Source organism: Furipterus horrens, unplaced genomic scaffold (assembly GCF_987537825.1).
Source record: "Furipterus horrens unplaced genomic scaffold, mFurHor1.1.pri manual_scaffold_2, whole genome shotgun sequence".
NCBI lineage: Eukaryota > Metazoa > Chordata > Mammalia > Chiroptera > Furipteridae > Furipterus > Furipterus horrens.
The window spans coordinates 64,828,966-64,845,853 of NW_028327172.1; the positions used below are offsets into that span (position 1 = coordinate 64,828,966).

At 37.2% G+C, this 16,888-nt stretch overlaps 1 protein-coding gene across 1 annotated transcript in view; it reads left to right on the forward strand.

Annotated features, from left to right (window-relative positions):
• Positions 1-16,888, forward strand: part of TRPC6 (transient receptor potential cation channel subfamily C member 6) — a 55,645-nt gene that overhangs the window by 27,359 nt on the left and 11,398 nt on the right. The window contains exons 6-10 of the mRNA XM_090267325.1: positions 5,755-5,988; positions 7,805-8,069; positions 9,409-9,604; positions 10,340-10,543; positions 15,579-15,653. Coding sequence (XP_090123451.1) covers positions 5,755-5,988; positions 7,805-8,069; positions 9,409-9,604; positions 10,340-10,543; positions 15,579-15,653 — 974 coding nt within the window. The remainder of the gene's footprint in view (positions 1-5,754; positions 5,989-7,804; positions 8,070-9,408; positions 9,605-10,339; positions 10,544-15,578; positions 15,654-16,888) is intronic.

Below are 16,888 nucleotides of genomic sequence, written 5' to 3' on the forward strand. Positions count from 1 at the left end.
CAAACACCATCAGTGATGAAAAACCACCATTTATATTTTGGGAGAGCTATTACTTAAAGCTTAAAAACAAGCACATGATTTTACATTAAAATTTAATAAGAACCCATTTTTGGAACATTACATACCTGAAATTGTTCAAGGCACTTTATATACATCAAATCACACAATCTCTCTGCCTCTGTTTCCTATTCTGTAACATGATAACTACATCGACCTTACAGCATTTATGTGAGGATTAAGTAATTTACTTTAGTGCTCCCAGATGGTAAGTGAAACAGAGGGAATGCAGTGCTAACTACTATGCTATTTGTCAATCAGTCATACATATGACTCATCATTAAATATAATGCAAATGGAAAGGTCTTTCAATTGGATATTTATGAATGAATAAATCCAATAGCTATTGAGTGCCTTTGTTAAGTAGTGAGAATATTGAGGTGAATGAGACACAGTCCTTGTGCTCAACGAAGTTAAATCTGGGGACAGGTTGATAAGTAAATCGGTAATTAAAACCTATGTGAGAAATACTATAACTGAGGAGCTGTTTGGATGCTGTGAATGTACACAGATTGGGCATCTCAAGCTGAGTGAGGTGGAATGCGGAAGGGGCAAAGAAGGCCTCCTTGGACTGTACCTTCGGTCTGAGACCTTGAAGATAAGGAAATGTTAAGTGAGTCAAGTGTTTAGGGTTTAGGAGGGAGCAAGGGCACTGCAGGCATGGAAACGTTAGACTCGAGGCTGCGGAACTAGGAACACACCTGGTACGCTTGAGATGTTATTAGTCAGGCCCAGCTGAAGCACAGGTGCTTTTGTGGACGTGGCAGACGGGAGATGAGGGTGGTGTGGTGAATGGAGAATGGGTGATTTTCAGTATTTGTGATGTGATCAGGTCATTCATGTTTTATAGAAGTCACAGTGGTTTTGAGGTAGAGGGTGGCTTGGAGAAGGGATGAGTCTGGAGGTGAGAGATAATTAGATTCCCGTGAGGATGAGGGCTGGAAATAAGGGGGTGGGGGAAAGGACATGAGAGCTTCTTAAAAGATGCACTTCAGAAAACTCAGTGGAGAGGGAGAGCTGAGGATTCCACCTTGGATGACTTGGTGGTGACTGCAATTCTCTAAGAGGGAAAATGTAGGAGAAAATGCTTGGGTCTGGGAGGAAAAATAGCTGTTTGGTTTGGCTTGTGATTGACTTTGAAGTGCCCATGGAACTTCCATGTGAAGATGGCTACTAAATAATAGAGTATACAACCCCTGGGAGAAGTCTGGGTTATGGATAAAGTTTCAGCAACTATTTCCTAGATGGTACTTAAGGCTCTGATTGTGCATGATATGACCTATAGTAGAAATATACAGAGTGTAAAGAGAAGAGGGCTCAAAGAATCTTCATTCAAAACCTTTAGTTAATTAAACTATGAGCTTTATTTCCCCCCAGTGGTCTGGAAAAACATCTACAGTTAATTTTGTGTCACTTATGCAGGGATCCCCAACCTCGAGGCTGCAACCTGGTCCTGGACTGGGCCTGTTAGGAAACAGGCCTCACAGCAGGGGAGGAGCTTGAATGTAATGCACTTGAATCATCCTGAAACTAACCCCCCAACCCCAGTCCATGGAAAAATCGTCTTCCACGAAACCAGTCCCTGGTGCCAAAAAGGTTGGGGTCCGCTGATTAGGGCAGCAGATGTCTTCTTGGTTTACTCACACTGGAGCCCAATAGGATCATCATACATTGAAATATTATGAAGCGCTATGCAAATCACCATATGATTATTTTAAATGCACCTGGGGTAATTCAACAACATTGTTATTCAAAACTTCTGAAACATCTTATTTCTTGGCTATGTTTTAAAGAGAAAAATGGATAGTGGCTTACAATGTAAATTGTATCTTAGATAAAGTGGAGGACTTTGAATTTCCACTATTTCTTTTCTAATTTAATATTTACTTCCCACCACTAAACTATAACAGATTACATTTTATCTCCAATACTTGATTTAAAATAAGAATAAACAATCATTTGAAAATTGCCTTTATCTTATCAGACTAAAAGCCTGTGTGTTATAGTTTATTTTTTCTATGAACTAGTATATGTGAAGTACATGATACAGTGTTCAACACACAGGAAAAGTTCAATAAATTTCAGATAATTATTATTAAACTCTTCACTAAGAATTCATATTCTACTTTTAAATAAGAATGGTAGTTCCTACTGAAAACATATCAAGAAAGTTAGCCTATTTCAATGTAAAGCTTTGAAAAATTATATCAAAGATATAATGAATGTTCATTTTATTCTTTATCACACATAATTCATTCTCCTTATACTAATATTTTACTATAAACTTAGACATTTTCCCTTTTTCACATAGAAACCTAAACAAAGACTACTAGAATAATTTGCAATTTTATGAATACATACGTCTTTCTTCAAATATTAGCTGCTAACCTGTGTTTTGATTTCAAATATTTTCTTACAGTGTTTATTTAAAAGGTAAACAATTAACGACTCAGAACAGACGACTGATACTTTATAGCATATATTAGACTTCTTGTTTGCTTTCTGACACTGGCATTTTTTCTTTTTGAACTTATTCTTAAAAGAAAGTTGTACCTTCTGGAAATATTAATAAGGGATTTACTTAGGTTGATGCCAGTGTCTTGAAGGAAAAGATTCTCATTATTGGTCACAGAAAGCAAATTTATCTAATTTTTGTTGCTAAAAGTCAAAGGGCTGAATGACAGACTTGACAGTCCAGTAGATCTTGACATGGATAAATGGTGAGTCCAAACCGACGAGAGGAGGTGAAGCAAGGACATGGGGGGAGACATGCTTGATGCTGCTTCATGTGAAAAGGTCCAAAGGAGCACTTTTTACTTAATGTCCAGTGTGAGCTGCTGAGGAAGCAAGTGCAGTGCTGGCTGACTCTTCAACCAAAGGACGGGACTGCAGTCAAGGGCTGTAATTAGCCAACCCACTGCCCCATAGTCTGGCTGGGCTACACATGCAGGATTGTGTGTGACTCTGGGTACCACATGTAGGCCATGGGCACACTGGGGAGCATCCCAGGGAAAGCAACCAGAAGAGTGAGTGCCCCCCAACCCCTGGACTTCACTTGAGGGGACCAAGGAAGCTTACCCTGGAGGATGGGGGAGGAGTGGAGCCAGAGGCTGTGGAGCCTGAAGATCATTTGTTTGGAGAGCCCCACTTAGAGAAAAAGAAGACAGAACTCGGCTTTAGAAGGAGCCCAGGTGAATAAGGCGTCTTGAAATTTAAACTTCATTAGCTTCATGGTAAACCTGTCTGCTGGAGAATAATAGATTTAATGAGCACACAGGTGTTTTTATTTTATTCAAAAAATAGAAGCAGAGGGAGCAGACTTTTTCTCTACTGCCCTAGAGAGCAGAATTAGCACCAGGAGGTCCACACAGAGAGGATACTTCCTGCCAATTCAGCAATGGGATGGGCAGCCTTCAGAAGTAGTAAGTATCTCACTTACAGACATGTTCAAGCAGAGGCTTGGTCCCCATGGAGAAGCCCCTTGCTTGGAAGAGAAGTTGGACTAAATGGGGGATTTCAACTTATGATGGCAGCTCCTGAGGGCTCTCAGGGGAAATAAGACAGAGACTCTTGAGGTAGAATAGGTCACTGTAATTGTTTGTTTTTAAGCTTTGGTAAGATATTTTTATCAATAATTTTATGAGAGAAAGAGAGACAGAGACAGAGAATATGGAGAAATGAGAGCATGAAGGGAGAGGAAGCTTTGAAAACAACCAGGCAAGTTCAAATGTCCCATTAATCCCTATGCTTCTGTTCTCTAAACTATCCTTGTCTTCTATTGAAGCAACTGGCAGAATCTCAGGGGCCACAGAAAACAAAAGCTGCCTTCAGATTTTTTTCATTCCTGTTCATAGTTTTGGGGGTTAGGGAGGAGGTATGTGTTTGTGTGTGCAGATGCTGTATTTCCTGTTTTAAATTTGAGGAACTAAAATATGTATAAATTTAATCCTAGTCTCCTCAACGTGGAAAAATTCAAAATACAACAATTAAGTTGTATTCTCATAAAACCATGTACTCTGTGCTGCACTGAATGCTAATTTGGAGAAGAGCACAGTAAATTAGTGAGTAGAGACCATTCACAAGGCAGGTTCTCTGTTAGAGGTTCACGACAAACGTGAGAATTTGGGGCAGGAGGTTGCTATAAGGAAGGGGAGAAGATTAATTTCAACTAAGGGACTATGAAAGACTTCTTGATGAAGGTAGGTTTTAACTGAGTGCTAGAATCCAAAGATTTTATCCTTCGCCTGGACCTTGGAGGAAGCAGGACGTCAGAGAATAGGGTATCTTAAAAGCAGTTGGAGTAAAGTCACTCTTTATGATAAAGTAAGGTTTTTCAAATTAAGAAAGAATATACATGCAAATCATAAACATTAAAAAAATTGTAAGTGCCCAATAAATGTTAGTCATTACTTTTCCCAATTGTCAGACACTGTGCTATGTTGTTTACATGTATGATTTTATTTGTCTCATGACAATTCTATGAAATAGGTGCAAACTCCTATCATACTCAATTTACAAAGTGAGTTTTAGATTTAAGCAAGTTGCCAAAGATTATACACAGCTAACTAGTGGAGGGACAAGTTCTCAAACCCATGTCAATCTGATCCCAAAATCTACATTCTGAAATACTCCATTAAATTTTAGAAAGAACATACAATATTATTAGTAATTTTAGAAAGAATGTGCAGAAAGAGACAACTACCATTAATAGGATCCCAAATTCTTTCAGCTCTTTTATTGTGCTTGCTTTAAACATAAAGTCATAGGATACGAAGCATATTTGACTTTTTTACTTAACATGTTTAAATGCTTATGACAGACATCTGCCACCATATTAGTCCAGGGCTTCCAAGAAGCATGTGTGAAGACTGGACTAAATATATGACAATTTTATTAAGGGAAGTTGAAATTCTATTAAGGGAAATTTTATGTGAAAGAAAATGGAGAGGGAGTGAGGAAGGGTGCAGGGGCTGTCTCTGGGATGCAGGTGTGACCATGAGGGAAGGAGAGAGGGAAGAACAGTGGGGAAGAAGCATCCTCGATCATCATGCAGTTCAGGAAAAGTTCAGTAAGGTTCTCAGGAAATCCTTGAGCCAAAATCAGCCATTAGAGGACTCCCATGACTCCTCAAAAAGTGTGTTCTCAGTCATTGGCCGGGAGTTGCCCACGGGAAGCATGTTGTGGGACAGAAGTGACAATAATTTTCAGAATGCAGTAGCTGAGGTCCATGGCCAATTAAATTTCTGTAATTGGAGGTCTGTGAGTGAGGTACATTCTCGTGGCCACTACCCCATGGCAATTAAAATATCATACCAAATGGCTGCATAATACTCTACCTGTGGAAGTCCCATATTTATTTCTACTTTGAGTGTGTGTGTGTATGTGTGTGTTTTGGTTATAAAGAATCCTACAGTGAACATCTTTTCAATATATTTTTTACGTGTAGAATTAATGGATCAAAAATGTTTTTTTAAGCATCTTCATGAACTTTGTCAAATTGCTCTCAGATAATGCACTGATATTGATGGACTATGGGATTTGGGAGGAGATGGGAATTATGGATGAATGGTTGATATGGGACCAAATGTTGAAGGGTTTTCAATATCAAGATGAGAACTTTGAAATTTATTTTGTTTTATTGAAGAGCTAAGGCTGGAATTAAATTTAACTGATATTTTAATTTCTTTCCAAATGAAGGCATGATATGGGCTGAATGTAAAGAAATTTGGACTCAAGGCCCCAAGGAATATTTGTTTGAATTGTGGAATATGCTTGATTTTGGTATGTTAGCAATCTTTGCAGCATCTTTCATTGCAAGATTCATGGCATTTTGGCATGCTTCCAAAGCTCAGAGAATCATTGATGCAAATGATACTTTGAAGGACTTAACAAAAGTCACACTGGGAGACAATGTCAAATACTACAATTTGGGTGAGTTTACAGTACACAGTCAATATAAATTAATACAAATGTAGAACTTTTTAATAAAAATACAGTCAATAGTAGTTTGGTTACTATCAATTCTCATTATTGGCTAGTTTTCAGCTTCTTCAGAGTATCTGGATCTGAACAAGCATGCTTTTTGCTTCTTTGTTCTACCTTTCTTCTGGCTAGAAATCTCTCTTAACCACAAAAAATTATCTCCCTTATCTCTTGGATCAATTGGCTAACTACCAAACTCCATGCATAATGCCTGTCTTATGTCTTGGCTTTATGTTTTTCCTCTTGTCTATTAAAAGTACACATTTGAGTACCATTTCTATTTAAGACATATAAATTATTTGAAAACAAGGGAATTCTTGGATTCTCTGAAAGGGCCCCCAATAAATAACACCACTATTTCCCACTTAGGCTTTGAGCTAGTTGAGAAATAAAGCCAAAGTTAGGAAGCCAGATCATCACCTCTAATCTGCCCTGATAGAAGTTTAGGGTAGATGATACAGTTTTGAGTCATTCCTCAATGGGCTCAGCAGTACTGCTCCCAGAAGTAGGCAGATAAATCCTCCAGCATCCAGACAGTAGAGTACAGGCAGTCATCCCCAAGAGGCATATGGCAGCATGTCCCTGAGCGTGAGATCCCTCTGTGGAGGGCCCCAGGAGAATTCTCAAGAAAAAGAGGGCAGAGCTTCACCAGGTATGTTTAGTTATCCATCCTGATTTAGCAATCTGATAAGCCATTTTATCTCCACAGGAGGAAAGTGACTAAAGGATGGAAATAGGTTCAGTTATTTGCCTAAAGAAAATCCCTTCTCGTAGAAACCTGGAGTGGGAAAAATTCCCGCTGAATACTTACTTTAAATCCTCTGATAAGAAATCAGTTAACACATTCAACTGATATCTCTACAGGCTTATTTGCTATATCACATAAGAATTTTTTTATTATTAATTTAAAATATTTATTTTAACATTTAATTAGTTTTTTTAATATACAGAATTTTATAAAGTCAAAGCTGTCTATCTGTTTATATGTGGTACTTACAGTCAAAGCACTATAAAAAAAGAAACTGCTTTTATTAGTTTCTTGTATTCTTTCTTAATTCCACTTCCCAGCAAGAAAGCAAAGACAAATTTATAGTAATATTTTTCCTTTTTTTATACATTGTTTTTGTATTTTTCTTCATGATTTTTTTAATTGGGTTTTTGATAACCTGACATAATTACTATATCAGATCATCAAAATTAATAAATGAATAATTGCTCATTTTTATGATAAAAAGACTGGAGTGACCCATAAAATTACTTTAGTAAGTTTAAATAACTGCAAGTATTTCACAAGCACAAAATTACATTATAGTATATTTATAGTTTAAGATTATGTAATAAATGCTACCATTTATTTAGTGTCAAGCACTTTTTAACCACAAAATATATGTTGACTTATTAAATTCTCAAAGCAGATGAGAGAACTAAGAGTGATATCTCATTTTCAAGGATGGGAAAATAAGGATAAGAGAAGTTACATAATTTGTACCAGTTTTTCCAGTATATCTACTGCAATTTTTATATATACTGAGTCCATAGCTTGAGCTCTTAACCATTATGATATATGTACCCAGCAAATCAGGGGGTCATTTTCTCAATAAATTCACAGCTCAAATATACCTGACACTTAAAGAAACCCTTGAAGATCAGAAAGTTCCATTGGGAACTAGATTGCTAAAGTAATTACATCCTTAACCAGGAGAAGTTACCTAAATAAACAACTTAAAGAAACTCATTTTAACTCTTGTCTTTCCTTTTTTCTTAGCCAGGATAAAGTGGGACCCCTCTGATCCTCAAATTATATCTGAAGGTCTTTATGCAATTGCTGTAGTTTTAAGTTTCTCCAGAATAGCTTATATCTTACCAGCAAATGAAAGCTTTGGACCTCTGCAGATATCACTTGGAAGAACAGTAAAAGACATCTTTAAGTTCATGGTCATATTCATCATGGTGTTTGTGGCCTTCATGATTGGAATGTTCAACCTCTACTCTTACTACATTGGTGCAAAACAAAATGAAGCCTTCACAACGTATGTGATTTCAGATATTTTGATGATGATGATTGCATATTAAATAAATATGAACTTAAATGATTACAGATTTAATATATTATGTAAAACAAAATGAGACTTTCATGATGTAGGTGCTCTCAGAAGTTTTGGTGGTGAAGATTGCCAATTAAATAAATGTTGGCTTAACAATATTTGTATATATCCACAGGATAAATAATGCCTTGATAAAGATTTATTTGCAGTTCCTTTTTAGCAAAATGACAGGAATTCTAAATTAGTTGCAATAACTCAAAAATATAGGAACCTTCCTAATATAAAGTAATAACAGCTAACATTTTTAGAGCCAGATACTATAATAAATCAGTCACATGTATTATTTCATTATCTCCATTTCACAAAAAGAGGAAACTGAAGCTCAGAAAAGTTAAACATCTTGCTGTGAACATTATTTGGAAAAGCTGGAATGTAACCCCTTGTCCATGGCCTTTAGCACCTGTGCTGTTAACTGTTGCACCCTTCTGCTTGTATGATGCTTGGGATCTGGCTATGGGAAGATCTGTTTCTTAATTTAATTTGTCGGATCTTATTGAGAAGATCTGAGTTACCAACAGTGACAAAAGTTTTGACTTACATTTACCATAGGCATGTGTTTTTTTAAAAATAAAGTATATTTGTAATCGATTACTTAAAAATTAGGTATTCCGTGTCATAATCAGAGTCATCGACTGACGTGTAACCTATTGCTACCCATATTTTTTGTTGGTACAGTTTATTAGAGAAATGAGACCACCTGGGTTAAGCAGAGGAGCTTAGCTTTGGTCAGTGATTATGCCTAAAGCATTGAAATCGCTACCAAGACATTGCAGTGATTTGAGCAACAGTTTATATATATAACAATCTATATTTATATTGTCATATTTCTCTTAGGACACATACTATCAATATTTACTGCATATAAGAAGAGTACGTATAGATGAGCAGGAAATCTAAAGGGACTCTAACACATTATATTATTTGTATTAAGTAATACATTTAACTCTTCCATTGCCAAAGCTATGGGTTATTTAAATGTTAACATCTGTAGTTATGAAGTTACGTTAATAACATTTATTGAGTGCTTATTTTATGTTAGATATTGAGCTATGTCTTCATATGCACAATAATAGCTCATTCTTGCAACCATCCTGTAACTTAAAGTATCTATTTTATAGAAAAAAATGAGGTTCAAGGAAGTAAAAATTTTCTCATGAATACCTAGTAATTTGTAACAACATTAAGTTAACTCAATTTTATTTTGGTAGCACTGCCACTTATTTATGCACTTCATTATTTCTTTTCTCTCTTTATTTTTTCCCAGAGTCGAAGAGAGTTTTAAGACACTGTTCTGGGCTATATTTGGACTTTCTGAAGTGAAATCAGTAGTCATCAACTATAATCATAAATTTATTGAAAACATTGGTTATGTTCTTTATGGCGTCTACAATGTTACAATGGTCATTGTTTTGCTAAACATGTTAATTGCAATGATCAACAGTTCATTCCAGGAAATTGAGGTATAATCTCTATATATTTGTGTACTCTGTGCCTACTGTTTTAACTTTTCTAGGGACCAACTCATCAGTGGTGGTGAAAATGTGAACTGCTTTCTCTCCTTTGTTCTTTCCTTGTTTTATATAATTGTTTGACCAGTAACCTAGGAAATTTTAACTCTTTGCTTCCAGATGTAACATCAGTGTGTGTGGTGGGAGAGTAAGGCATGAGAAGGAGAAATGCTGTCTGATTTTTTATTGGTAAAAAAACTAGAAATATTATAGCAGTTTTAATTTACTCTATCCAAAAATATATTGCTTATAAATACCACTGTTCTCTGAATCTTTTTGAGTGATGTTCAAAATTGACCTTTTCTCAAATTTAGAGTGATAGTAAATTTTTATTCCAGAAACCTCGGTTTTCTCCTGAATTAATCAAATAAGTGATTTGTTGCAGAATAAGAGTGAATAATTTTTATAGTGTTTTTCAGAATGTAGGAAAATACATTTGTATCTTTCAGTGTATTTATCAACATGTGCAAGTTTTGAGATCTGTAGTCCTGTAAGCCTGATACAGTTTTAGACAGATTGCGGAAAGAGGGTGTGTGTAGAACCAACATTTTGGAAAAATCTAGGAGCTGTCTTAGGGATTGAGTGTTTGCAGCCATCGTTACTTTCATCTAGGCACACACTGTTGGGAGCATTCCAGTGATTTTGTTTATGCATCTCCTTGCTGAACTGTCATGCGTATTTGTACAGGATGATGCTGATGTGGAATGGAAATTTGCAAGGGCCAAACTTTGGTTTTCATACTTTGAGGAGGGAAGAACTCTTCCTGTTCCCTTCAACCTGGTGCCAAGTCCAAAGTCCCTCTTCTATCTCTTACTGAAGCTTAAAAAATGGATTTCTGAGCTGTTCCAGAGTCATAAAAAAGGTTTCCATGAGGATGCAGAGATGAACAAGGTAATTTGACTTGATAATTTTTTATTATATTTTAAATGATGTGGCCGTTAGAACTACTGTATTACATCCCTTTAAAAAGAAGCAGAAGCAATTCATTATGACATGTCCATTTATTCTTTTAAAAAATTTTTAAAGTATATTTTATTGATTATGTTGTTACAGTAGTTCCAATTTTTTCACCTTTGCTCCCCTCTGCTCAGTACCCCAGTTCCCTCCAGCAATCCCACCCCTCTTAGTTCATGTCCATGGGTCATGCATATAAGTTCTTTGGCTTCACCCTTTCCTATATTATTCTTAACATCCCCTGTCTATTTTGTACCAACCAATTATGCTTCTTAATCCCTGCACCATTTCCCCATTGCTCCCCCTCCCCCTTACCAGCTGATAATCCTCCAAATGATCCCCATACCTATGATTCTGTTCCTATTCTGGCTTGCTTAGTTGGATTTTGTTTTTATTTTTTAAATTCAGTTGTTGATAGTTGTGAGTTTGTTGTCATTTTAGTGTTCATAGTTTTGATCTTCTTTTTCTTAAGGAAGTCCCTTTGACATTTCATATAATAATGGCTTGGTGATGAACTCTTTTAGCTTCACCTTGTCTGGGAAGCACTTCATCTGCCCTTCCATTCCAAATGATATCTTTGTTGGATAGAGTAATCTTGGTTGTAGGTTGCTTTTCATCACATTGAATACTGCTTGCCAGTCCCTTCCTGCTTGCAAAGCATCCTCTGAGAAATCAGTTGATAGTCCTATAGGCAGCCCCCTGTAGGCAACCCTCCGCCTCTCTCTTGCTGCCCCCAGGACTCTCTATCTTTCACATTTGGTATCTCAATCATGATGTGTCCTGGTGTGGTCCCCTCTGGGTCCAGCTCACTCAGAACCCTCTGCGCTTCCTGGACCTGTATGTCCATCTCCTTCCCAAAATTTGGGAAGTTTTCCTCATTTTTTTTCCAATTCCTTCTTCCTCATTTTGCACTGGCTGACTGTTTTTTTCTTCCTTATGTTCTGAATCACTGATTTGAACCCCGGTTTTCTTCCCTTCACCATTGGTTTGTGTGGATTTTCCTTCGTTTCACTTAGCATAGCCTTTACTTCTTCTCTTATGCGTTTGCCATACTCAAGCATATCTGTCAAGTCTTTGAGCATCTTTATCACCAGTGTTTTGAATTTTGTGTCTGTTAGGTTGTCTATCTCCTCATCTGTTAGGTTGGTTATCTCCTCGTCGCTTACTTCTCCCACTGGAACCTTGATCTGTCCCTGTTTTGGGCCATACTTCTCTGTCTCCTCTTTCTGACAGGCTCCTGTGTTTGTTTGCATCCCAGGTAGAGCTGTCACTCCTGTTATGTTGTAAGGAGCAGAGCCTTAGGGATTCATCAGTACAGGGATTCATCATCACCATGTTGTGGCGCTGTATGTTGGGGAGGGGTCTGAGAGGGGACAATGCTGCCTTCCCAGAACTTGCGCCTTTTCCAGGCAACTTTTCCTCTTTTGCACCAGACTGGCACCCCTCTAGCTGCTGCCCTGGCCATCATTTCCAGAGTAGGTGGGTCTGCGGATGTTCCAGGGCCATGGGGGCCCTTTAAACAAGCAGACTCTGCTGAGATCAGTAGTTTCTTTTCTGCCCCTACCCCCACTGGTTTGCACAGTCAGAAGAAATGAGGCTTGATTTTCCCCAGTGCTGGGACCATGAACTGCTATGTCCCGTTAGGAGCTGGGAACGCTCCCCAGGTGTCCCTCCTGACCTTTTAAAACATGTGACTGCACTTTCTGGCAGCCTCCTACTGCCACCACATTGAGTTCTCTCTGCCCCGGCTCTGCCTCTCCTACCTGTCTGGATGAGTATTTCTTCTTTACATCTTTGTTTGCTGGACTCCCATGCAGTTTGATTTTCTGGAACTTCTGGTTGTTTCTAGTTTTGAGGTAGTTGTATTCCTTCTTAGTTGTGGAGAGAGATGCAGCATGTCTGTCTATACCTCCTTCTTGGCCAGAAGTTCATTTATTCTTTATGTAGTCAGCTAGCTTATGTCTGTTTAACAGGAACACATTGGACATGTCCTACTCAGAGGAATATAAGAAAAAAATTATGAAATACGACTAACGTAATACATTATTTAGAGCAGATACTGAAAGGGAGAACTATTCTGAGACCTGTTTTTTGCTGTTGTGGCTACATGTCTCTCACCTCACCTTCAATTCAAACAGCTTGGCAAAGCATCAGTAGTGGATAATGACTTGGGGGAATTTGACACTTAAGTAACTTATACATTGAAAAGTTCAGAAATCAACTGCTCACCTGCCTTATGGGAGATTAGGCTTGGCAATACATAGTTCAAGAAAAAAAGATCTAAGTGCACTAATTGGTAACAATAAATCCACAAGACAATGCAATTTCAAGAAACCATAAAAGAGGTATTTTGCTTAGATGAAGGGATAGGATGATCATAGTATGTTCATAAATGTTTAGAGCATGTGTAAAATGTTGCATATAACTGTGTCTGTGAGGTGCTTACTCTATGCAAGAAACCCTGCTGGCAGCACAACTCTACACCCAGGAGGAGTAGATGCATCCGGAAGAGTACCCTGATGGGGACAGGCATGGATAGGGTGTCTGTCATGTGATGGAAAATTGAAGGAGCTGGCTGTTTCACCTGAAGAAGGAGGATTGAAGAGGAAAATGAATACCTTTAGAATTCCCACTCACTAAGAAATACAACTGTTTTTGTCCCTTCACAAATAGGAAGAGAGGCAAGGGTGAAAGTTGCACATAGTTCAATTTTGGTTCTACGTAAAAACCAATGGTAACAAAATCTTCCCAACAGGATGGTGGGCTATCTTATGCAGTAAATAGTGCCCCATCATTGAAAGTAATCAATATGCTGGGTGACCAACCTTGGAATATATATAGATCTTCCTACACTGGGTGGACAATTGAGCCAAGTGATTGTAAAAATTCCTTGCCACTACGTGTAAGATTCTATCACTGAAGAAAAAGGAAACTTTCTAATTCTTGCCCTGTTTGTCACGTACTACTTAGGATTCTTAAGTGAGTGATAAACTCTCTGAGTCCTAGTTTTTTTTAACTGCATTAAGGGAATAAAAAATTATAATTACATCATGAAAATAAAAACAAATAAATATTTAAAGTGCTTTGATAATTCCAAAACCCTCTTTTTTTTTTCTTTAAAAAAATTTATTGTTGTTCAGTTCCAGTTGTCCCAATTTTTGCCCCATGGCTCTCCCCTGCTATACCCACCCACCCCGACTTCCACAGTCAATTCCCACCCTGTTGTCCATATCCATGGGTCCTTTATTGTTCCTTGACTAGAATCTTCCACTTTTCTCTCTCATTATCCCCCTCCCCTCACCTCTCTCCCTTCTGGTCACTGTCTGTTGGTTCCTTATTTCCATGTCTCTGGTTCTGTTTTGCTCATTTGTTTGTTTTGTTCACTAGGTTCTACTAATAGGTGAGATCATATGGTATTTTTCTTTCACCACCTGGTTTATTTCACTTAGCATAATACTTTCCAGTTCCATCCGTGCTGTGGTGAATGGTAGCCACATATTTTTTTATCTACTCCTTTACTGATGGGTACTTAGGCTGTTTCCAGCACTTGGCTATTGTAAATAATGCTGCTATGAACATTGGGGTGCATAGGTTATTTTGAATTGGTGTTTCAGGAGTCTTAGGGCATAATCTCAGCAGTGGAATCACTGGATCAAAAGGCAGTTCTATTTTTAGTTTTTTTGAGGAAATTCCATACTGCTTTCCACAATAGCTGCACCAGTCTGCATTCCCACCAGCAGTGCACTAGGATCCCCTTTTCTCCACATCCTTGCCAGCACTTGTTGTTTGTTGACTTGTTAATGATGACCAGTGTGAGGTGGGATTCCATTGTCATTTTTATTTGCATCTCTCTGACAGCTAGTGATGTTGAGCATTCTTTCATATGCATATGGACCCTCTGCACATCCTCCTTGAAGAAGTGCCTGTCCAGGTCCTTTGCCCATTTTTTAATTGGATTGTCTGTCTTCCTGGTGTTGAGTCATTTGAATTTTTTTATATTTTGTAGATCAAACTTTTGTCTGAGGTATTATTTTCCCAAACAATTGATTCCCTTCTCATTTTGTTAATGTTTTCTTCAGCCATGCAGAAGCTTTTAAATTTTATGTAGCAATTTTGAGAAAGAAGAACAAAGTAGGAGGAATCACAATACCTGTCATCAACCTATATTACAAAGCCACTGTAATCAAAGCAGCCTGGTATTGGCATAACAACAGACATAGGTCAATGACACAGAATAAACAGCCCAGAAATAAACCCAAGTCTCTATGGTCACTTAAATTTTGACAAAGGGTGTAGGAGCATACAGTGGAGTAAAAATAGGCTCTTCAATGTATGGTGTTGGTAGAAAAGGAATGGTACATGCAAAAAATGAAACTAGACCACGGGCTTACACCATACACCAGAATAAACTCAAGATGGATAAAAGACTTAAACATAAGCCATAACACCATGAAAGTCCTAGAGGAAAACATAAGCAGGAAAATTTCAGATATCCTACACAGCAATATTTTTGCTGATATATCTTTTAGGGCAAGTGAAATAAAGAAAATAATAAACTAATGGGACTACACAAAACTCTCTTTAGATATCGTTATTATTATGAGTATTTTGTGTTGGAATTTTGGGAAAATTTGCTATTTATGATATTTTTCTATATTTATAATATAGAACTCAGTGGGTTGAGTAACAAAAATTTTCCTTGCTTTACTTAATAAAATTAAGTGTATAATTTAGTTCATAAAATTAAGTTGTCACTAGAGTTCCAGTGTGAGAAAATTAAATGTTCAAAGGAAATGTCTATGCACTTACCAAAGGTAAGACCCTGGTAAAAGCATTTTCCTCTTATTGAAACTTGCTGGAGAGTTAGACCTGGTGTCTTTTAAAATATAGAATAAAGAATGAATAAAATTGGTTTTGTGATTACAACTGTACAATCAGCAATTATACTCATTTTATTATTTATCTTTAAAAGAGAAACAAAGAAAATAAATTTGGAATTTTAGGAAGTCATGAAGACCTTTCAAAATTATCACTTGACAGAAAACAGGTAAGATCATCTTTGAAAATATGAAGGCATGCATATTATCAGACTTATCTTTTCAGAGAAAAGAACAAATGTTCTGAAGTGACTTCAAGAAACAGGAATCAGACACATTAAAGAATTTAACAATGCTCAAAGAATCTATTACTGAGAGGTGGAAATAAACCTATGTTCAAATAATCAGCAAAAAGAATTATGTGTAATTAAGACATATTGAACACATATTTTTGGGAACTTATGAATGATGGAATATAGGAGTAACATGTAAAGAGGGAAAAATTAAAATAATAGAGGAACTTGTCAAGGATTGATGGAGATATGATTCAACTATTCACAGCTTAAGTGGAGCGTAAGCACATCTAGCAGAACCTCCTTATTTGTCAGTGATCAAGAAGCTGTCAAGGCACCAGGAGAACTCAATGGCTATTGTAGTTGGCATAGTTCATAATGAGCAATGTGCCTCCTAAATGTATCATCTGCCTAATTTGGAGTGGCAGAATCCCCAGTGATGAGGATGTTTGCTTCCTTCTTGCAGCATGCATATAGAGGTGTAAGAAATGCTTATTGATGAAAGGAAATTATCCATGAATTAATTAAGAGAAGGCCAATGTATCAGGTAGGACTTGCATTCAGTTGGACATAAAAAAACCCAAATCATGGCATTTTACAAGACAGTTGTTTTCTCCCCTTCCATTTAACTCTGCAGAGTTAGGCACTACAGGAGTGTTGCCAGAGATGGGTCTCTGTGATTTTCTTGGATTTTGGTTTTTTTGTGTGTGTGTATGTGTGTGTGATAGTAAGATGTAAGATGTCAGAGAACTTCACATCCAGCCATCACACCTGCTTTATAGACATGAAGACGAATAAGGGCAAAGGAAAAGTGGGGCATGCCATCTGAGTCTGCCACCATTCTCAGAAGTGCTCCCCAGCAATTTCTGTTTTTATATATTATTACCCAGAAGTATTCTACAAAGTCACTCCATGGGACTCAAATTCTGAGGAGGGGAGCTTTTTTGTTTTGTTGTTAAGCTAGCTATCTTACCTCCACCAACACAACAAGAATACTCATAAGTGTTGACATATTGATAGTAAGAACATCGAACTAAGTTCTTTTATCTCATCTCTGCCCTTTTAGCAATTTGTTTAGCTTTTATGAACTTCAATTGTCTCATCTATAAAATAGGGATGATCAAGTTATGCAATCCAACACACAAGACTGTTGGGAGGACTAAATTGGTGCT